The 23,478-nt window shown below is 37.7% G+C and overlaps 1 protein-coding gene across 3 annotated transcripts in view; it reads right to left on the bottom strand.

The window, feature by feature from the left end:
- LOC131046638 (3'-5' exonuclease) overlaps positions 1–22,773 on the bottom strand; it is a 58,324-nt gene extending 35,551 nt beyond the window's left edge. Inside the window, exons 1-2 of one of the 3 annotated variants that reach the window (XM_057980415.2) lie at positions 22,319–22,771; positions 19,829–20,011 (exon numbers count right to left, since the gene is read on the bottom strand). In XM_057980415.2, the coding sequence (XP_057836398.2) occupies positions 19,829–20,011; positions 22,319–22,664 (529 nt within the window). In that variant the 5' untranslated portion in view covers positions 22,665–22,771. Of the gene's footprint in view, positions 1–19,828; positions 20,012–22,318 lie in introns of all 3 variants that reach the window. The other 2 variants (XM_057980414.2, XM_057980416.2) reach the window with 2 other exon arrangements.
- Between the last annotated feature and the right edge of the window lie 705 nt (positions 22,774–23,478).

Here is a 23,478-nt window from a genome sequence, read left to right on the forward strand (position 1 = left end):
CACCAACGCATGTGGCATAAATGGCTTAAGAACCCCCATGGTGATCAACTTTGATTGCTCAAGCATCAACAATTCTATAAATGAATCAAATGAAGGTGTAGTGTAAGCACTATCCATTGTCAATCAATGGGTTTGGAAGCTAGAAACAAAAGATGCATACTCAGAAGGAAGCTTTGCCAACAAGTTGAAAACCAACTGTGTATCCTCCTTCTCAACTCCACAATCTTTACATTGTGCTCTTAACTCATTTGCTCTAGTGGCATAGTCTTGGATTGTATCAAATTTCTTAGGATCCAAATTTAGGAGATCACTTTCAAGTGTGTAACCTCTAATCTTATTAACTTGACCATATAATTCGTCAAGTTTATCCCAAGCCCTTGATTGTCTTACACTTATCAATGTGAAAGATAAGATCAGAAGATACATATTTTCTCAATGTTCCAAGAGCCATAGAACTTTTGATGAGCCATTCCATTTTCAGATTAGGATCATTAAAATACGTGGGTTTTGAAATTGTGCCATCAGCATAATGACTTAAACCTTTTTCCATTAGTTTACTCCATGCATTAACTTTCCAAGTTGCATAATTATATGGAGTTAAGCATGGAAATTTAGGAGAACCCATAACTAAAAAATGAAAGAGCACAAGCAAGTAGATCAGAAACACAAACACCAAGAGAGACCCCCCCTTTTTCACTCAATCAATGATCCTCCCCAGAAAAAATATGATTTTGGCACTTTATAAATCAATGCATTTACAATACTGGAGTTATTTATCAAAGTTTTACAATGTCCAAATGCAGACTCAAATACTGAAGATATATATAATGTTAGAATTACAACCTCAAAATAGCACCAATGGATAGTGCACGGAAAAATATTAACTTTCAAAAAATGAAGCACCTCGATCCGAGGTCATTTGTGACAGTTATAGCCATTTGAAGTTGAAAAAGCCAGAATTGTCCTTCAAATCTGATGAAAAACATGATTTTCTGGAAAATCTGGATTACGTGAGGAAAAACTAATTCCACCATTGCGTAGAGCACGAAATTCTGCCCCAAATCAAAAAAAATTGCACTAGAAAACTCCACTGGATACCCAAGATATGATGCTCCGAAGTTGAGGTGCAAAATTCAAAAATGCAATGGTGAGGGGTCAAAGTTTACACAAATCAACCTCCGCCAAATTTAGCTGAATTGCTGCTAAATTTTAAAATGCCTCCAAAAATTGTTGAACTGCCAATTTTGTATTAGCTTCTACTAAATTTAGAACACTGCCAAATATAAGGCACAGTTGAAAAATTATGCCAAATTGGTAGGACCGACAAAAGCCTAGCACAAAAGCCAAGGCGTACTGTTGTTGGTCCTAGTATGGATGACGCACGATATAGAAAAAAAATTTGTTTGAATCTTTTTTTAATATAAAAAAATTTTAAAATGGTGGGGGATTGACGCCTCACCCCACTCCCCACACCATGTGTGAAGGGTTGTGTGGTCTTAAAGCCCCACGCAAGCACTGCGGGGCCTGTGGGGCTGAAAGCTACAGCTCCGTCGTACCTGCAATACCCCTACGGGGACTCCTGCAGATGCAACTGGGACCCGATAGGGTTTGTGTACCCTGTCAGGTACCCTCAATAAATTTATTTTTTTTATTATTAAAAAAACCTTTTCGATTTTGTTTTATTTTGATTTTTTATATTTTTTTTCAAAAGTTTTTATCAAATCATTTTTTTGGCATTTTAATATTACAAAGACTTTTAAAAAGAACAGTCTATATACATATAAAAACCTGCAATTTTAATTTTGAAAATAATAATTTTTCAAAGCAGGAATTTTTTATTTTTTTTGAATTCGTATCATATTGTGCTCATGGGGGACAATTTTTAACTTTCACCAAAATATGGAGAATTTTATATCAAAATTAGTCTGTTCAGCCTTTTGGACTCATTCATTATGTCCTTTTTGACTAAAGATGCACCTAGCAAAGACTCAAAGTTGAATTTCTCCCAAATTCAAGAAGGGTCTTGCAATCCTAGAAGTTCTGATACCATGGCAGAGTCACCGATGGACTCAATCTCCCAGGATCACCTACAAAACCAAGATCAACCTTCTACATGAGAGCAACAGAGAGGATGAAATGCTGAAATATGGTGCAATAACTGAATAATGATATTATCTCGCTCAAAATGATACAATATGGGTCAGCACTCCCCCTTGTACTGACTGAGCTGATATGAACTCATCTGAGTTAGCTCTGAATTAGCTCATAAGGGAAAGGTGAGTGCTGATTATATAGCAAAATGCGGGCACATAATTCCAATAGGAATAATAACTCCCAAATAACCAAATTAGGTTGGAGTTGTGCCTACTTGTAAAATGCCAAACATGTGGCAAACCAACTCAGGTAGGGACAAACAAATGGTTATGGGGAGGTGGCAAATGAGTCCAAAAGAGGGTGTGACATTCAACCAACCGAATGTGGGTGTGAATGACACGTGAATGTAGGACTATGCCACGTGTCCTTACATAAACCATCCTAATATAACCTAAGTATGCTTAATAATGTGTTGGAAAAATAAATATTAAAAACCTACACTAACTGTTATGATTGGGAGTCAATTTGCAAACATACAAGTATGGGAATAAATAAATGTGTAAAGACCTTAAGGTCTATATGATCTAAATCTTTGTACTTAAACTATTAAATTCAACAAAAAAAAACTGGTTGCACAATATAGATTCAGACTGGTTCAGAAAAAGAAATACACACTACAAGGAGCTCCAAATTGCTTATAGAACATCCAAATAATTCATAGTGCTTACATAGATTTAGAGCATCAATAAACATGTTTCATGTAAGGAAAGGAGATCCAAATTGCTTATAGAACATCCAAATAATTCATAGTGCTTACACAGATTTAGAGCATCAATAAACATATTTCATGTAAGGAACTGCAAATTTAGGAATTGATTCATACATAGAACTAACATAGAGTTTATTAATAGTAGCACTTTAAGCAAACAGCTTTTACAAAGCTCAATATAGAGGTTGATGCCTTAGAGGGGCACTGTTAAAAAGTGCATAACCTTCACTATAATTTGAACCAGTGAGATGTGAACTGATCTGATTCGAATCTTCTATAGCTCTGGGCTGCTCTATGGCCTTCCTTTCCTCCTCCTATCGCCCTTCTTGCTCTATTGATGACTATTTCAATACACAGCAAAAAGGATTTGTTGACGATTGAAACCTAAAGTGGAAGAAGAGTAAGTGGGGGTATCGTCCCACCTCCCTTGCCTCTGAGGTTTCCATCTCAGAGACCCAGTCCCAACGTGCACAAAGGCAAACAAAACTCTCAGCATGCCCAATCCCAAAATAGAGTCAAATATAAATATTTGCCCTAGGGCAGTTCAGGGAACCGCACTCAAGATAGCGCCAGGTGGAAGACACCTTAGGAGAGTTAGCTTCCATGCTAAGTAAAATCTCATTCAACTCAAAAAAAGACAAAAAACAGCTAAGGGGTAACCACCTTAGGAGGGACGGTTAACACAAGAAGACAAAAAAAAACAGTTGTCACAGAAATCTGACTTGGCCCCCACAAGGTGGCAAAACAAAGTTTGCTTTGGATTTTCCTTCAAGGAGTCAGTTAGCAAAAAAAAACTGATTTTTCCCAAAAAGACAAGGGTGTGCAATTGGCAACCAACATTGCCATCCAAGCCAGGTGGCCCTTAACTCAGCGGGTCCATCACAGTCCTCCTGTCCCCTAATTGCTTGACCTCAAGCAATTTCAAATTGGGGTGTTCAAAGATTTCAATTCCTTCCCAAGTCACATCCTCAAGTGGTAATTTCTTCCACTTGATCAAGTATTCTAGGATAACCTTGTTGCGTAGTCTCTTCTCCCTTACATCCAAAATAGATTCGGGTTCAAGGATCAATTTTCCTTCATAGTCCAGCGGAGGGAGCTCCATGGACGGGTTGATCTGTTGTCTGAGGGCTTTCTTTAAGCATGAAACATGAAAAGTATTGTGAATCTGGCCGGCAGATGGTGATTCCAACTCGTAAGCAACCTATCCCACCTTTTTAATCATTCTATAAGGACCATTAAAAGCGTGGTTTTAACTTCTCTTTTCCACTTCCCTTCATAGACAATTGTCTAAAACACTGTAACCTTAGAAACACCATATCCACCCACTTCAAATGCTCTTTCTATCCAATGTATATCTACATACAACTTTTGTTGACTTTAAGCTTGTTGCAAGTTTTCTTTAAGGATGCCTAGAATATCCTTTCTCTGTTGAATCAAATCCTTAGCACTAGGTACTCTACTAACAGTGAGTATCAAATCCATAAAGGAAGTTGTATCATAGTCATACAGTGCTTTAAAGGGGGCCATCCCAATCGACATATGATAAGTTGTATTGTAGCAATATTCCCCAAGATGTAGCCATCTAACCCAGATGCTTGCTAACCTATTGCATAGTTCTGTAAATATCCTTCAATCCATTTGTTCACTATCTCTATTTGTCCATTAGTTTGCGGATGATAACTAGTGTTGGGTGTTAATTTTGTTCCTATCAAACGAAATAACTCTTACCAAAACAGGTTGAGAAATGTGTTGTCCCTATCACTTACAATTGTTTTCAGCAACCCATGTAGTCTAAAACCTCCCTAGAGAAAAGATCAGCCACTTGGGGCGCCTTAAAGTCTGATGATATAGAAAAAAAGTGTGCATACTTGGTAAGTCTATCAACCACCACATACAAACAACCTTTGCCCTTTGCCTTGGGCCTTAGACAAACCGGTAATAAAATATATACTTTCCCATTTTTGGTTGGGGATAGGTTGAGGCTGCAGTAACCTTGCTGGAAAAACGTTGCTCAGCTTTGTTTTGTTGACATTCCTTACATTCCCTTACATGCTACATCACATCCTTCTTCAATCCTTTCCATGAGAAATGCTCCCGTACTTGTTTATACGTTTTGTAAAACCCTGGATGGCCAGCCAATGGAGTGTCATGGCATGCCATTAAGATTTTTTCCTTCATTTTAGATTCAACCTAAAATGAATCCGCTCATTCACTAATTTGAACCTGTCATCTTGTACCTTGCCCTCCACGATATCACTTGCAAATGAATTTTTTACATACTCTGTTGTAATCAATGCTCTCCAATCAGCAAATATATCAGAAATAGAATGCAAATGAGGCTTCTGAGATAGAGCATCCACCACTATATTGTTGTTACCCTTCACATACTCAATATCAAAATCGTAAGCTTGGATTTTGCTGACCCACTTTTGCTATCTATCATTCAATTCTCATTGATTAAGGAAATACTTTAAGCTATTATGATCAGTTTTTACCACAAACTTGTTGCAAACTAAAATATAGAATTTGGTCAGTGTATGCATTATGGCCAGCATTTCTTTATCATAAATGGAGAACTTACTATTGGCATTGTGTTGTCATTGATGTCAACGGTATAGAAGGACAACCGGTATGGGAATACAGTTGATGTGCAGTCATTGATGTCAACTAGTCTAACAGGTTACCGATATAGTCTATCACCGGTAAGGAGAGTGTGTCAACTGGTAAGTGATGTTTTGACAATGTGTGGTTGCCAACCGGCAAACTTATGACCAGTGTACAAGCAGGGTGAGCAAGATGCTTGGATGTTGTTTGTGATGAAGAGGCGAAATGTTATCTAAATCACATCAACACAGGAGGTGAAGGATGTACAGGTCACCGGTATGCTGTGTGGATGCAAAACAGCAAGACTCCCACCAGATAAAGATGCAGTCACCATGTGAAGAGATGACTAACAGTGAATGTGCCCCAACCGGATCACATGTGTCTGTTTGAAGATATGTTGCTCAAACGGGGAAACCACATTGGTGCATGGCAGGATGCAAATGACAAGGATCCACTCCCACCGGTAAGTGGAGCTTATCTCCTATTATGCAAAGTATGCATCATAGTTCTGTGAGATAAGACAAAAGAGTTAAAGGCAAGTGTTTGAAGGCTCACACCGGATCCACCGGTGAATCACAAAGATGCCTCTAGTGCATGAAATCAGGGATATGCACTGAAGAGACAAAGAAGGCATGTTGAGTAGCCGGTACAGAGGAAGAAGTGATGGGTTTGTCACTTTGACAAACCGGTTGAGATGATATATGGGATGATGATGAAGGCAAGGCAAAGCAGCTGCAGATAGAGAGTGCAACTGGTATGCAAATGCCTCAGATGGAAACAATTGAAGGTTGATGACATGGTGTCATCAAGGGTGCCTACCGGTAAGTATGCCCACCGGTAATGTGGAAAAAGTGCAGATGCAGAAGACTCCCATCTGATGAGGATGTGCATAAGGTAGGTTAGCAAGTGTGCTGACCGGTTGAGTGTTCCACCGGAAGAGAAGCCAAGTGCAATGTGATGGTAGACCAGTTAAGGTTTAACCGGTAGGGTTAGTAAGACGGTAGATGAAGCACCAGTATTGTGCGTTGGTCGGTGATCGACATGGTGACCGAGCTGAGATAGATGTCGACAAAGGGGCCACGTGGAGGTGAAGTGGCAAGCATGCACAGGTCGGCGTGATGTGTCGGTGAGGTAGCTGGCGACAAGTCGACATTTATGTCGACTGCGAGATTCACGGGATGCACAGCAGAGGTTTGCAGCTCGAGGTCAAACGGACAGTAGAGATCCAGAACAGATTGGTTGAGCAAATCGAGGTAGGTGAAGTAAACCGCGAAGCCATTCTTGGTGATTGACCAAGAAATCCACTAACAGGTTAAAAGCAGGTTGCTAAAAAAAGAAGGCGTGTTCTTGAAGGCAAGACAATGGCAAGATTGATTGATGAGTTACAGTTCATCAATCAAGGTGATCAGATCTCGTGAGATCGGATTCGATTTGGTTTGCCTTGAGGTCAATGAGGAAACCCTAACCGCCCAAAATTTGAATTGGCTTTTGGCGGGAATACCAATTTATAAATATGCAAATCAATATCAATGAAGGTTGCCGCTGAATGAAAGAGTGTTGCTGCATGTGAGAAGAAATCAGTCAAGTGCTCACCAAGAAGAAGAAGAAGAAGAAGAAGAAGAGACTGAATGTGAGGAAGAACAGGGTTGAAGTGTTCAACTAGCAACAGTGAGGTAACCGACAGTCAGGCACTGGATCTAACAGAAGAGAGTACCGGCAGTGACCATACCGGCAGAGAAGAGTTACAGAAGAGTGCAAAGAAGGCAAGCATAGAACCGGCAGAGTGTAGTACCAGTGGAGAGCAGCGGTGTAGCAGAGAGGAGAGAATCGGCAGAGTGCAGAACCGGCAGTGAAGGAGAAGAGGTTGAACCGGCAAGGGTGCAGCAGAGAGTTAATTGCATTTGGAGATAGGGCTGCAGCAGTGAGGTGAGCAGAGAACCGGCAGTGAATTGGTAAGCAGAGAACCGATAAAGGGATTTGTAGAAGAGTTACAAAATCCATTTGTAACAAGACCATTACTTTTGTATTTGAATATACTCATAGTAGACCACTGAGTTGGAGCTCGGTGCAGGGGTTGTAGCTACTTGGGTTGGTGCCCTAAATCAGGGGTCGGTGCTCCTTGGGTTGGTGACTTAAACATGGTAATCAGAGTTTCATTGTGAGGCTGGATTGGAGCAGTAGACTCCAGCAGCATTTCTCACCGAGGTTTTTCCCATCTTGGGTTTTCCTCGTATATACTGGTGTTATGTGATGTCCCTTTCATGTGTGATTGCATTTGTGTTAGTCTCCCCTCTAACCGGTAAGTTAGCTTTTTGTTAGATTTGATAACCAGTATACACACATAGGATAGATAAAGGGAAAAGTTTGCAAACCACTGATTCACCCCCCTCTCAGTAGTACATTGTGTCTAACACTTACGTCCAAACTCCTTAAGCTTCCTACTCTCAAACGCTATAGGGTGTTTGTTCTACATCAGAACAGTTCCCATTCCCTCTCTAGATGCATCACACTAGACAAAAGGAAGTGAAAAATCTGGAATTGTTAGGATGGGACACGGACTCATTACCTTCTTAAGCTTATCAAAAGCTTGTTGGGCCAATGTTGTCCATATAAACGCTCCTTTCTTAGTTAGATTTATTTAGAGGGTTGTCAATTGTGAAAACTCGCTAACGAACCTCCAGTAGTAGCTGCATAGCCCCACAAATCCCCTCAACTGCATCAAGATGTTGGGTCTAGGACATTCTTGAATGGCTTTGATCTTATCCTCATCAACACTTACTCCATGTTTGCCGATCTTGAAGCCCAAATATAGGATTTCTTGTAACCCAAACTCACACTTGGAAGCTTTGGCATAAAAGGACTGCTACTCTAAGATTCCCAACACCTCATCTAGGTGTTTAAGATGATCTTCCCAAGATTTGCTATAAATAAAGATGTCATCAAAAAAGACAAGAACAAATTTCCTTAATTGCTGAATAAATACCTAGTTTATACATGATTGAAAAGTTGTCGGAGCATTTGTTAAACCAGAGGGCATCACCAAGAATTCATAATGCCTGTAGTGACACCGAAATGTTGTCTTGTGTACGTCTTCATCCTGAACTTTGATATGATGGTATCCTGAACGCAAATCAATTTTGGAGAAGTTGGCTCCATGTAACTCATCAATCAATTCATCAATGTGTGGTATTGGGTTACAATTCTTTATAGTCTTCTTATTGAGAGCTCAGTAATCGATGCAAATTCTCATAGTTCCATCTTTCTTCTTTACCAGCACTACGAAAGATGCAAAAGGGCTGGAACTAGGCCTTATATGCCCCATGTTGAGTAATTCTTTAATTGCCTTTTCAATTTCTTCTTTATTAACCTTTGGATAGCAATATGGTGTGATCATTGCTGGTTTTGCCACCTCTTCAAGTTCAATGACGTGCTAGAAACCCCTACTAGGAGGTAGCCCTGAGGGTATGTCTCTGAAAACTTTATCATGCTTATCTAGGACCATTTGAATCTGCACGTTGCTAACCTTTTCTCTTCTTGCAGCATTTGAATTAGTAATGAAGCATTTTGCTGCCCAATCTAGCTGTTTTTTTTTGGAACACCTGCTCCATTCTTTTGGCTGATATTTCCATTGTTTTGTTGGACATTCCCTAAAGTACTATCCTTTTCCCATTATATAAGAAAGTCATCTCCAACTTTCGATGGCTAATCTCATACTTATCAATTGCATGCAGCCACTGACAACCCAAAACTACTTCCATGTCCATGTCAATTACATAAAAATCATCCTTCAATTTATATTCCCCCATACACACCTCCATTTGGGAAACCTTCTAAGTGCAAGAAAGTGTAGTACCATTGGCTACCTTTACTACAAAGGCTTCAATCGGGATTGTTTTCAAACCAAGCTTCCTCACTACTTCCTCATTTACATAATTATAGGTGGCTCCACTGTCGATAAGGATGATTACTCCCTATCCCTTCAAAACGCCTTTTATGCGGAAGGCACTATAACGTGGTTCTCTAGTAAGTGCTGCAAGTGTGCCGCAGTCCCTCAATTGTTTCTATTTCATTCTCGGCATCAGCCTCTTCACTTTCAGTTTCATCATCGGAGATTACCTCAACATAAAAGCACTGATGCCCAAGTTGCCAAGGCTCCTTGCATGTAAAGCACATCTTCTTCCACCTTAAATCATTTGTACTAACTTCCTTTTGATTGGGCCTTGCTAGTGGCATCCTAGGGAGTATTGGATGTTTCTGGAAATTTTTCTTGAACTGTATAGGTCGGGTTGTCTTCTTACTGCTAAAAGTATCATTGACTACTGAATCCTCTAAGTTGAGGGTTGTTGTGATGGCTTCTTGAAATGTTGTCGGGTTTAAAGGTTGTAAGCAACCCTTTAAGTGGCTCAGCTAATCCTTCTGCAAAAAGTACTATCAGCCTCCTTTTTGTCACATCAGGCACCATTACTGCAAGTCTATGAAATCTCGATACATAATCTTCCACTCTACCTTCTTGCTTCAATTGGGCTAGGTTACAGAAATGAACTTCGGGGTTAGTTCTATCGAATCTTTCCATCAGCCTTTGACTGAAATCTTCTATGGTGGAAATTGAGTCATGACCTTGAGTTAGGAGCCCACCACTTGTGAGCTACTCCTTCCAAGTGTAAGGTGGCAAACTTGATGGCTTCCTCTTCTATCAAATCTCGATACATAATCTTCCACTCTACCTTCTTGCTTCAATTGGGCTAGGTTACAGAAATGAACTTCGGGGTTAGTTCTATCGAATCTTTCCATCAGCCTTTGACTGAAATCTTCTATGGTGGAAATTGAGTCATGACCTTGAGTTAGGAGCCCACCACTTGTGAGCTACTCCTTCCAAGTGTAAGGTGGCAAACTTGATGGCTTCCTCTTCTGTCATTGGATTTAATGAGCAATAAGTCTCTAGCTTTTGTAACCAAGATCTTGTTGTAGTACTACTTGTTCCATCAAAATGAGGTAAAGTAATTTTGCCCAGGCATTGTTGAATGTCTTTTCTTCCATCACACTCCTTCATCCTATATCCACCTTGGATTTTCAGTCCACAATACTCAGGGAAAGACATGTTGTTCTTAATTGCCTCGCTTAATGTAATGAATTCTGCCAAAAGGTGGTCCATTTCATCAATCTGGTTGGGTTGATCCTTGCTGACCTCTTCATTTGGCAAAAATTTAGCCCTAAATGTTTTGGCTGAATTCCTCTCACTACCAGGGACAAATGTCGCTTCTTTTGCTTCCTTCATCCTGAAAGATATACTTTCCTTTATCAGCAATGCTTCCTTCACCCCTCTCATTGATGGAATTCCCGCCATCTTGATTCTATTTAAGCCCTCTAAGCAATTGGGTGACTTCCTTTAATGTCTCTGCTAGACCAAGTCGTGAGGTATCAAAACATTTAAAGAAGGCCCTTGCTCCTCAATCATTGTTGCCCATATTGGCACTCTTCTTTTTCTCTCTCAGATGGTACCGTTGTTACCTTTCACTCATAAAACGAACCCACAGCTGGTAGGGTTGAGGCTCTAATACCATTGTAAAGACCTTAAGGTCTGTATGATCTAAATCTTTGTACTTACTTAAACTGTTAAATTCAAAGAAACAAACTGGTTGCACAATACGGATTCAGACTGGTTCAAAAAAAGAAATACACACTACAGGGATCTCCAGATTGCTTATAGAACATCTAGATAGTTAATAGTGCTTACACAGATTTAGAGCATCAATAAACATGTTTCATCTTAGGAACTACAAATTTAGGAATTGATTCATACATAGAACTGACATAGAGTTTCTTGACAGTAGCACTTTAAGCTTAAAGCTTTTATAGAGCTCAATATAGAGCTTGATGCCTTAGAGGGGCACTGTTAAAAAGTGCATAACCTTCACTAAAATTTGAGCCCGTGAGATGTGAACTGATCTGATTAAAATCTGATGTAGCTGTGGGCTGCTCTATGGCCTTCCTTTCCTCCTATCACCCTTCTTGCTTTGTTGATGACAATTTCAATACACAACAAAAGGGATTTGTTGACGATTGTAACCTAAAGTGGAAGAAGAGCAAGTGGGGTTATCGTCCCACCTCCCTTGCCTCTGAGGTTTTTGTCTCAGAGACCCAGTCCGACCGTGCACAAAGGCAAACAAAACTTTCAGCATGCCCAATCCCAAAACAGAGTCACATATAAATATTTGCCCTAGGGCAGTTTAGGCAACTGCCCTCAAGATAGCGCCAGGTGGAAGCAGAGTTGGCTTCCATGCTAAGTAAGATCTGATTCAACTCAGAAAAAGACAAAAAAACAGCTAAGGGTAATCACCTTAGGAGGGGCAGTTAACACAAGAAGACAAAAAAAAAACAATTGTCACATAAATATGACTTGGCCCCCTTCTTGAAGTCGGTTGTCACTAGGTGACAAAACAGAGTTTGCTTTGGATTTTCTGTAATGTCCCCTTTTCTTCGAGTGATAATTAATTAATTAAATGTGAAATAGTCCCAAGTCCTATGGGATTATTTAAATTTAATTAATTAGCAGCTGGACATAATTTATTTTATAAAGTGAAATTATAATAATATCAATTATAAATTATAAAGTAAAGTCACTTTTGAGGAGAAAAGTAAATTAAAAGAGAAATGAAATGAAGTATTACTTTCGAAAAGGAAAAGTATTATAAAAGGAGGAAAAAGTGCAATGAGGATTTATTCTTGACTTGTAATTTTGAAAGAAACTTTTCCTTGAGAGCTTGAGAGCTTAGCTTGGAGGTTCAGTAAACCATAGGACAGAAACCCTGGAGGTTTTAGCTGTTTGGAGGAAAACCCAGATCAGCCCATTTGGTGAATTCATCTCAGAATTCACAGTTGCGCTTCATTGTTCAATTTGGAGAGATTCGTAGAGTTTCAGAGTTATATCTTCGCAATTTGAAATATTGCCAGAAGGGATTTAAGCATCATTCTATGTCATTCTGGTATGTACAAACCTATTGATAGGTCTGATGTGTAATGGCAGATTTCTGAGTTGTATTTGGGCATGTTTGGCCTATCTATTTGATTGTAATTGCATGTTAGAATTTCTGATTTGTAGCAGAGAACTGAATAATCTTGATTTAGATTTGTTCCATATATATGTTTGCATTTAATTAGGGCAGAATTCACGAAATTGCTTTCAAAATTATAGTGCATATCCTATTCGGGTTATTACAGTGGTATCAGAGCTGGTGATCTTGCCAGCCTGTTGGAGTTTCAGCGTTGCATGTCAATTTGGTGAATACCCAGATTAGTGCATGTCAATTTGGTGAACTTGCATGTCAGTTTGGAAACTACCCAAATCTTGCATGTCAGTTTAGTGAACTTGCATGTTACTTTTGGCGACTACCCAGATCTTGCATGTCAATTTGGCGCCTGCCCAAATAGTTGCATGTTGATTTTGAGTGTTGCATGTTGCTTCTAATCAGTTGCATGTTGCTTCTAATCAGCTGCATGTCAAAAATTATGGTTGCATGTTGCTTCTAATTAGTTGCATGTCAGTTTGAAATCAATTGTTTCAGCCACATACAACGTTTGGAACAATCAACAAAGGGTAGAATTATAGATGGAAGATATCCACCTACTTTCCTTCTGAAATCAACGTCACATACAGCAGGTGTAAATAAAGTTACAACAATGGATAAGGGTGGAACAAGTCCATCAAGGAAGGATAGAAGGGATAGTATAAGTCCACAAAGAAATGATCGACATATGGACGAGCTTATGAATGGTATGAATGACTTCTTTCAAGCATTTCAAAAATATCAATCAGATATGTTGTTATTGTTTGAGAAATTGCTTTTGGAGGAAGAAGCTAAGAAGATGGATAAGAGGCATAACAACGATGAACACATTGAAGTCACTAGAGATGAGCATATAGATCATTCCAATGCTGAGAATTCACTTGAAGAAGAGGCACATGAAAATTGTGGCAGCTATGGTAATGTTGTTGAAAGGGAGGAAGCTAATTCTGATTTGGTTATGCATAATAGCAATGCTACATTAATTTTCCAAGAACCGTTACTTGAACATACATCTACAAATGTGGATGTTGTAATTAATAAGGATGACAAAATAGTAGCCATGGGTACAAATTCAGATTTAAGCAATGTTGAAAGAGACATTGTTCATACATATGAAAGTTTTGTGGATCAAAGACTTCTAGCACAACATGATTTGAATGATCAATCTATCTATGGTTGAGGAAGAATATGTGGAAGAGTGTGTGGAAAAGAACATTATTTCAGATTGGAAAGACCTAACCCATCACGAAGAACTCAAGGAATCCACCTATGTTGAATGATCAATCTATGGTTGAGGAAGAATATGTGGAAGAGTGTGTGGAAAAGAACATTATTTCAGATTGGAAAGACCTAACCCATCACGAAGAACTCAAGGAATCCACCTCTGTTTCAGCATCACGCCATCATGACTCTTGGGTGGGGAATAACGCTTCAAAAGAGGAATTTGGTGAAGAGGAGGTCAAGGAGGTAGCTGATTTTGAGACGCATGACTTTGAATGCAAATCAGGAAAACAATTCTCTAAGGCAGCCACACCTGTGGGGCAACTTTCACGTGAAGATGCAAATTTAAGTCATGAGATAGGTGCTACAACTTTAGGATCAATCAACAATGAGGTGCATAAGAAGCAGCTCGTAGATGTAAGCTACTTGAAAGGTATGACTGCCCTTAGTAAGTTTGATGTTCCTTGTTTTGTACACATGATTACATTGGAGGAATACTTGTTAAGATCACATGAGGCATATTGTCTTAGAGAGCTGATTATAAAGACCAAGAGATTGCCTAATAGGAAGATCTTACAATTTGATAATGTTTGGTTTGTTTTGCATACTACACCATGGAGTTGGTTAGTAATGAAAAACAGATCAGCTTTAGCAGCTAGGAATTTATGTTATTGCAGCAGGAGACACCTATTGATATCACATCTACTATTGCTCCTGATGAGGTTTGTGTTGCTACAATTTTGGCTTCTTGTGATTCAATGTAGCAAGATATACATTGTCTTCCAAATATAGTGCCTTGGGATGAATACTTGACAAACATTGCAGGTTTGTTTGTGGAGTCCTATCTTGTAGATTTGGGAGACACGATTGATGACATGCATCTTCTCTTTGATGGAGATGATCTTCAGTTGTTGTGAAGGAACACTTTCACCCTCTTGTTCATTCTCTATGTGATCGTTCTTCACAGTTTAACATGAGTGTGGATACTTTGGAACAACATTTAAAGGTCTCTTTATCTTCAAAGGAGATGTCTGAGTCTTTGGATCATGTTCTACATTCATCTTCGCTAAATCTTTGATTGTCTTCTTCAGTAGTGTGGCCTAGTACACCTGATTTGAATGGGGTAACTTTTAGCATTGACATGAAGACACTTAAGCAATTTTCAAAGACTTGATAGATCATGAGATTTCTTCCTACATATTCCTTTTAGGTTTGGGAAGACTTCATACATACACCTTTGGTTTTGTTTCTTCCTAAGGGGAGGAATGTTGTTCGATAATCATGGACCATCTTCTACATCCAATTTGGAGCATCTACCATTGGTGCATATTCTACATTGAGGGAGGGCTCCTTGGTCTCTTTTCTTCTCTCTTATGGGGGGACTTTTTCCTCACATGGGGTTTTTATTCTTCCTTGAGAGTATTTTGTATTTTCATCTCTCTTTTGGGGAGGAGTTTTTCCCACTGGATTTTCTCCATTTGTGAGAGATAGCATTGCATTTGTACATGGATACCTAACATGGTACTAGTAGTTGGGACCCATCTTGCATTGTTTGCATTTGTTTACATTCTCCCTAAGTTGCACTTAAGGGGGGTGTTCGTGTGAGTAAAGTATTGTACCTAGTAAGGTCATCACCTAGGTCCTAATCACACATTTTTACTTAAGTTCACTTAGGGGCCACATAGGAACATTCCCACTTTAAGTGGAATTTCCGCCTTTAGTGGATGCTTATCATTTATCACTTTTCCACCTTATGTGGATAATAAGTTATCACTTATGTCTCATATCATAAGATTAAGACACTTCTTGTAATGTCCCCATTTTTTGGAGGAAGAATAATTTAATTAATTAAGTTGTCCCAATTAATGATATTTCTTAAAATAGCTTAATTAATTATTTTAATTAAAAGTATTAAGTTAATTATTTATAAAGTTATCAAATAATTAAAATTAAAAGGTAACTTTATATTTAATTAATTTAATAAAGTGACTTAAATTAATATTATATCATAAAAGTCACTTAAGTGAAATAATAATATTTTAATATTATTTCTAGAAGTTTCTTGAAAGGTTGGAGAAAAAGTATAAAAGAAGGTCAAGTTAAGCTTCTAATCATCCAGGATTTGATATTTGATTGGAGTTCTTGTATGGAGAAGGAACCAGTTTGGGTTTCCCCCATTATTGAGTCTTTGGGAACGGAAAATCTCATAGCTTAAGCAATTTTGAAGCTATGAAACTATCAGCTGAGATTATTGCAAATTGGAGAGGATATCTCAATCCTTTCATTGGAGCTTAATTGGTGGCCAAGGGCCAATTTATACTAGGATTCGATTTGGAGAACATTGGAGATATTTTGGGTGCTAGGTGCCTTCAACAATTTTGTTATCTAAGAGCTGATTGCACCTACCATTTACTGAGTTTTTATCTCAGTTATCTTCAGACTTCACATTAGCTGGGAAGTGCCACGATTTTGTTTATAGCACCCAATTGGTGCATCGATTTCACCCCTAGGCTGGAGGGCTCACTTTGGGAGAAGCCAACGATGATTTTCTGATGCATGAGAGGTGGCATGGGAGCTGGTAATTATTTGATTACTGTCTGAAGCAATCAGAACAGGGACGGCAGTTAGAGAGCTACGATTTGGGCACTTGAGGAGGTCATTTTCAAAGGAGCTGCATTGAAATTCATCCTCTCTCTAAGGTGACTTCTCCTACCAGGTTTTCATGTATTTTGTAGTGCATTGATCATATGTCATCAATAGGGGAATTGTTGTTGTAGATGTCCTTAATCAGACCTATCATTGTAATTGATTTATGAATGTAAACCAAGAGTCAAGGCATCTATATGTTCTATTGTATTTGGTGATTGCATATAATAAAGGAGAAATAAGTTGCAGGCCATTATTTGATGATATGTCCATTTGCATGATGGTAGTAGTTTGCATGCCAAGTGTTTGTGAAAATGCTTCTTGGCTGTAGGTGCACATTCTTCATTTGGAGATAATATTTATGCATTGGAAAGGTCAAAAGAAGTCATTAATGCATTGAATTTGTAGTTTAGATATCATAGAAATCGTTGGAAAGCATTTCTTGTGCCTTGGTGTCAATAACACACAAAGTTATCCGACTGATACCTCAGACCTGCAAGCTAAAAGTTTCTATGTGAATTGTTTGATAATATTCCTTGAGCTATAAACACCAAGAATTTACATCAGACAGGACAAGGGATATTACACTTCTAATAATCTTATGCTATCCTATGTCTCACCTTGGCCTACATAACCAAGAGATCTCCTTTGTAATCTTAATTCATTCCATTCTATTGCATTCTTGATAGGAATACAGTTTATTCTTGTCATATTGATCTTCTCATGTTATTGTGCTTTCCGTTAGGCCTCTAGATCTTGGGTGTCTATCTCCATAGCCAAATCTTACACAAATGTGCAAAGTAGCATAATACATGTTCTATCATGTGTCCTCTTGTTCATTTTCTTCCTACTTCATTTTTCACATTCAGTAAACTTAATCACTCTTTTGAGTACCTCAGTCAATCACATTCGATCTCTGTTTTGGAGGATAGTCAACATACCAGAATGATTCCACGTGTGCCTAAATTGTGGAATCTCTTAAAAAAATGAAACATGTAAATGATGCTTCCACCATTTGAACTATCAATGAAATATTAGGTGAAGGATTTGTAATCTGTTTCTAGAACTGCCATTGAATCGTAGCCTTCCATCACTATTTTATCATTAACACATGCCTAAGTACTTAGGCTTCTAGAACTCACTTCACTGATCTTAAATCAAAACTAGGTGATTTGATCTTCTTATTCGCTTTTAGGTCTTACTAATTTCTCGGTCATTTGTACCTGTAATGTATTGAGGGAATTCGGCTCTCCTTACTACTATTTCCAGTTTAGCATTATGATCCTTGTGGGAGCTTTTTGCTGCTCACCTCCAATGCCTTGTCTATTCCATGTTCATTGATTTTAATCTTATTTGCATTTAAAATTGAAGGCCTCCGATTATTTGCTTCTTTCTTCAAAGAATTGTAGATTTTTAATTGTGCTACAATAATATAAAGATTTAGTTCTGCACATAAAGATCAAAATTAATATTGTAAGTGTAAACCATAATACACAAACAGAAACTTTCATTATTATTTACCACATATTCCAGTTTAGGATGGTCATTTTTTATCATCCTAAATTTTAACTGTTATAAAGAAAGAAAATCTTCCACATACATAATGTCATAAACTGATAACAACTAATAAAATAAAAAGGACTTACAGAATCGATATCCCAAGTTTTGCAGCTAGGCTCAACCTCAACCTCTGAGTCGTAGGTACAGTGCAATAAAATCCTGTTTACGAACAAAGTTTACTCGAAAATAATTATTTTAAAAGCATGAAAGACAGTCCATTCTTGGAGATGCGGATGATGGCAATGGTGAACTTGACCAACTGAGCCACACATGGCCATGGTGAACTTGACCAACTGAATCACACATGGTCAATGTTCAAAAATGGCTCCTATTACAGGTTGTTCAACATTTATGATTTTCTATACCCATTGTTCAATTGTAAAACCTTATATATCTCCTTTCGAGTGCCTAAATGGGTGGATTATAGTAGGGAGTCTCATCTCTTCTACAGGTAGTGTGAATACAAATACGCAATAAGACTAACTGCACATCTCTACTTACCAAAGCTATATTCCTTTGCACAAAAAAGTGTGATATTTATGAAAAAAAATATGGATATGGATATCCACACATCTCTAAATATTATAATGTTTTTATGTATTATTTTGAACATTATCATTACTTCTTGTTACCTAAGGCTAATATTACTAATATCAGTTTTCAGTGATATATATTGTTTGCAGGCCTAAAACCAGGAATATCCCAAAACAGAACATTACAATAAGAAATTTATTTCCAAAAACATGGCTTCGCAGTTGTTAAAGATATTTCTCACAGTGGGCATAAACTTTTTTAATTTGCTTAAAAGGATTTTGTAGCTTCTCCTCATTATCAGATCTGAAAAGCAACTAATACAATTTTCTGCTAGTTCAAACCTCTATAAAAATAATAGATGAGAATACATTATTAGTGTTCATCAAGATCTTCAAGCAAAAACCAGAAACTTACTTACACGAACAAGAGCAAAAAACAACCCAAAATGATACTATGCACGAAATGAATGTATGTACATAGAAGGCTTGTTTATATAGGAAAGCAAGTGAAGTGAGAAGGTAGGAAATGATGACCAACTACCCCTCTATATGTGGGACACTTGTGAGCAAGTGTCATATGTGTGGAAGAGGTGTCTCACTAGGTGAGTACACATGTCTCAACCACATGAGGCGAGACAAAACTCAAAACAACCTCTAAGTAAACTTAAATCAATGTGAATAGGTTACCCTAGGAAGTGATTAGTTACTAGCTAGTTATGTAATGACACCATTTACACCAACATAGATTTCCATTATGATGTTAACCAAAGGATCGTTGCTTCAGTTTAAGAAAGATCTCGTGGGACACTTGTGAGCAAGTGTCATATGTGCATGGAAGATGTGTCTCACTAGGTGAGTACACATGTCTCAACCCACATGAGGTGAGACAAAACTCAAAATAACCTCTAAGTAAACTTAAGTCAATGTGAATAGATTATCCTAGGAAGTGATTAATTACTTACTAGTTATGTAATGACACTATTTAGACCAAGATAAATTTCCATGATGATGTTACCCAGAGGATTGGTACTTCAATTTAAGACAGATCTGGCCAAAACTTCTGCTACTCTAAGAATAAAGAAGTGCATTATCATTTTGAGAGCATGGCTTCACTTAACCGGGAAAGCATGTAAGGTAGCTCATTGTTCTTGTTACAAATATCAATGTGTCCACATTTATTCTCGATGAGAAAGGTTAAAGTTTACAACCATGTGTTTCGAATCTTACGTTCAACTAAAGCATCAATCATATAGCAATTTATGATAATAAACAAGACTTACCAGAGATAAATTCTTATGCTTTCCTTAATCTATATGTTTAGACAAATGCACCCTTACCCCTATTATAGAAGGGTTTCCATTCAAGGTCCAGACCCACAGGCACTCGACCCTCCATATTAGATTTCTTTGAATTAACAATCTGCAAAATCTCCATGCTAGCTTTCTCAACTTCAGAAGGCAGTCTGCTATATACAATACGACCTCCAAAGTTTATTTTTGGCACAATGGCCTTTAGTGGTGCTGCATCATTGAAAACACTCAATTTAGATTCTGATACACAATAACTCACCTGAATCCACATATGCAAATAAAAAAATTACTTCAAAGAGTTGTTAAATACACCAACACTCACATTCAACTTCTACTAGTTTGAAAGTTATTTTAATTTTTGACTCTTCTTCCAATTAATTCCAGTTTAAATTGGTTTTAAAATATTTGTGTTTTTAAGAGTTCTTGGACAACTTCTTGACACCGCCCTTGTCAAGAGCTCATCAAAGATGACACCACTTGTTTAAGCAATGATTGTGCCCATACTTGGACATTGTAGCTGTCAAGTAAAGGTAATAAGGAAAGAAATAATTGTACTATATATTTGTTGTTGACTCATTCTGTCGAAAGTACCCACTATTTATTCTATGACAATGCAATTTGTAGCTTGTGAAATTGAAACCTAGATTTCACCTTTTCAAGTTGTGTCCTAGCCTTCATAGTTTCAAATGTGGTTCAAGCTTGGTTTCAGAATCCTGTTTTGATTGATACTGCTTTGAGAGTGGGGCATGTATTTGAAATCATATTACCAGCATGCTACATCCTGCAACAAAGAGGAATTTCAAAAGGAATATCTTCATAGGTTGTTGAATGTCACCATTTCACTTTAAGGATTGAAAAGAGAAAGTTCAATATGTAACATTGAAATTGTCACTTTGTACCACAGTGGGGAAGAGCACCTGCCGCGGCTCTATGAGCAGTGCCAAACAGCACCGGTGTGGCCACATCACTCGCCCCAACAGGGGGATCTAGCACAAGGAGCTGCATAGGGCAGAACCCTGGCCACAACGTAAGGTGCATTCACCTAATGATCAAGAAAAGTTTGGAGGTGCAACACTTCCAAGGCCATTTTGTTGACCTGAATTTAATTTGCACGAGTATGTTAGACACCACCCATGACTTTGTGTGAGTAGCAAAATTGAAATTAACAGGAATACGAGCAGATAGAGCAGCATTTCTATATTTCCAAAAGCTAAAAAGAATCCCCAAAATGAAGGCAAATTTGAGAAAGCTTGGTTAAAAATTCATCCCCGTCATTTAATAGAACATTACACCAAGTGAAAGACTTTGGTCTAGAAGGCTTGAAAAATCATGAACCTGCAGCCAAGCTGACTGCACACTAACACAGAACCAAAGGAAATATTTGATTGTTTCAAACCATTCTTTAGTCTAGTCACTTGTATTGTTTATGTACCATCCACAGAAGTTATGATGATAAGGAGTAAAATTTGTCTCAAAAATTTTGAGTTTCTTGCTGATGTTTATTTGTTCAGGTGAGTCTGAATTGTCAAAATGGAAAACAAAAGAAAACAGATTTTCACTGTTCTTCCAATAGTTTTAGATGTTTCGATTTCAAGCATCAGAGTGTTGGGTCTCTGTCTAGTAATCCCACATTGATAACATTGATAACAATTTCACTCTAAAATATCCGCAAATAATAGTGGCTGAATTTCTCCTTCTTAAAAATACATAGCTGTTTCAAACTTCTTGTGGATTATGGATACTGGAGCTGCTAGAAATTTTATATTCAACCACCTACATAATGATAATATGAGCCATAGCTACTTCAGTGGGATACCGCCCTTACATTTTTGTTGTGTTTTCAGAATACAATAATTCCCATCGTATTGCCATCCATAACGTTATTAATTTTATATTTGTAAATATTGCCTAACATAATTAGTGTTAAGGAGGCCGAGGCCTGAAAAAGTTGACGAGAAGCCAACACTCGGGCTGCAATATACGAATATAATCTTCAATTAAGTTCATTGAATTACCCTTTTACCAAAAAGCAGCACCTTATTTAATTTTTGCGGTTAAGTCTAAAACTAATCTATGCCCTGATAAACTGAAAAACCATGACGGCATGACAGCACTCGAGCGAAATTATAAAATTTTATTTATTTTTGGTGCAGACTGTTCACGTCATTTTGATATCTGAATGCATGAATAACTGGACCTCCATATATTTAATTGTGTCATTAAAGACTACCATAAGGTGTAGAAGAATGTAGTCAATACACTTTATAAAAGACTACAATAAGGTGTATAAGAGTGTAGTAGGTATTCATATATTATGATGGTTAAATTGTTGGTGTGAACTTTAGATTCAAATTCTATTAGGATGCTATTTTTAAATCTAAATGTGATGTTATTGTTAAATATTTGACTGTTTACAGCCTCATCAGTTCATAGTTTGGAATAAAAACGTTTACCCTCTTTAAAAAAAATGAATTAAAAATTTAAAAATATATATATAATATAACAAAGAATGAATACCTCTGCAAAGAGGAACCGAAAATAACCAGCTATGGCTTAGATTTAAATTTGGAGATTCGATCCTCTGCCCTTGAACTGAATAATCGATGCTATTATCATCACTATTTATAGAAACCCTAGGTTTATGAGAACTGCCATATGTAACAATCTTTGAAGAATTCCCTGCCCAATCAGGCAGCCGTCGCCCTGCCGAGTCAGCAGCTATGTCATCGGATGGCGACATTTTTACGCGTTTATGTGATTTAGTGGCCTCTGCGAGTGCATTTTCTATGGCTTCAAATTCATCTGCATCTACCCATTCATAGGGGATAGCGAGATCTTCTATGCTGTTCGTCGAGGCCGCCATCGTCTTCTGGTTTACGTTTCCTCTGGGTTGCGCGGGAGGAAATATACTTTAATATTGACCTACATTTTGGGCTAGCTGCTTTACTTCAAATTATATCATGTTCCCATGCGGATGTTTTAAGTATGTTTTGTATTTGCCCGCTAGGGAAAGATATTACTGTCCCAAATTGAAGATTTTTAGCCTTGGTGGGTACTGTTTTTTTTGCTATGTCCTTCAAACAAGGTTATGATGCCCTTAACAAAATTACTCATCATTTTTTGTGAATTAATTGGGAAGGGAAAATGGGTTTCAGATTTTCTTTCTTGATGTATTGCATACAATTAAAAGATAGAGGATGTTTGGATCTTTTAGCTCTTAAAATTTAAAGAATTTGTTTATCGCTTAAGTGGATAATAAGGATTGTGTCGGAAGATGAATAAAGGAAAATTTTGGTGTATAATCGAATTTCTCTAACTAATATGAATAACAAATGGCAAATGTGAGTTGGTTGGATAAAATTTTACTTGCACCTTTTTTTCATCTTAAAGCATCTTTCCAATTGCAATCCATTTGGAAGGCTTGGAAACAAGTCTGTAACATCTTGAATTGGAGGAAGGACTTGTTGCAACATGGTTTTAATTTTGCTAACTCTTTCGTTTGGTAGAATGAGCTTATTTTATATCACGAGCAACCTCTTGCTATTGTTTTTCCTAAACAATATCACCATCTTTATAAGAAATATAAAGGGCTTAAGTAGTTTGGTGTAACTAACAGAACACCAAAACTTCTTTTAGTTTAAATAACAAGGTCAAACAGTTTTTGGTTTTCATCAAAT

This window comes from Cryptomeria japonica, chromosome 11, assembly GCF_030272615.1.
Source record: "Cryptomeria japonica chromosome 11, Sugi_1.0, whole genome shotgun sequence".
Classification (NCBI taxonomy): domain Eukaryota; kingdom Viridiplantae; phylum Streptophyta; class Pinopsida; order Cupressales; family Cupressaceae; genus Cryptomeria; species Cryptomeria japonica.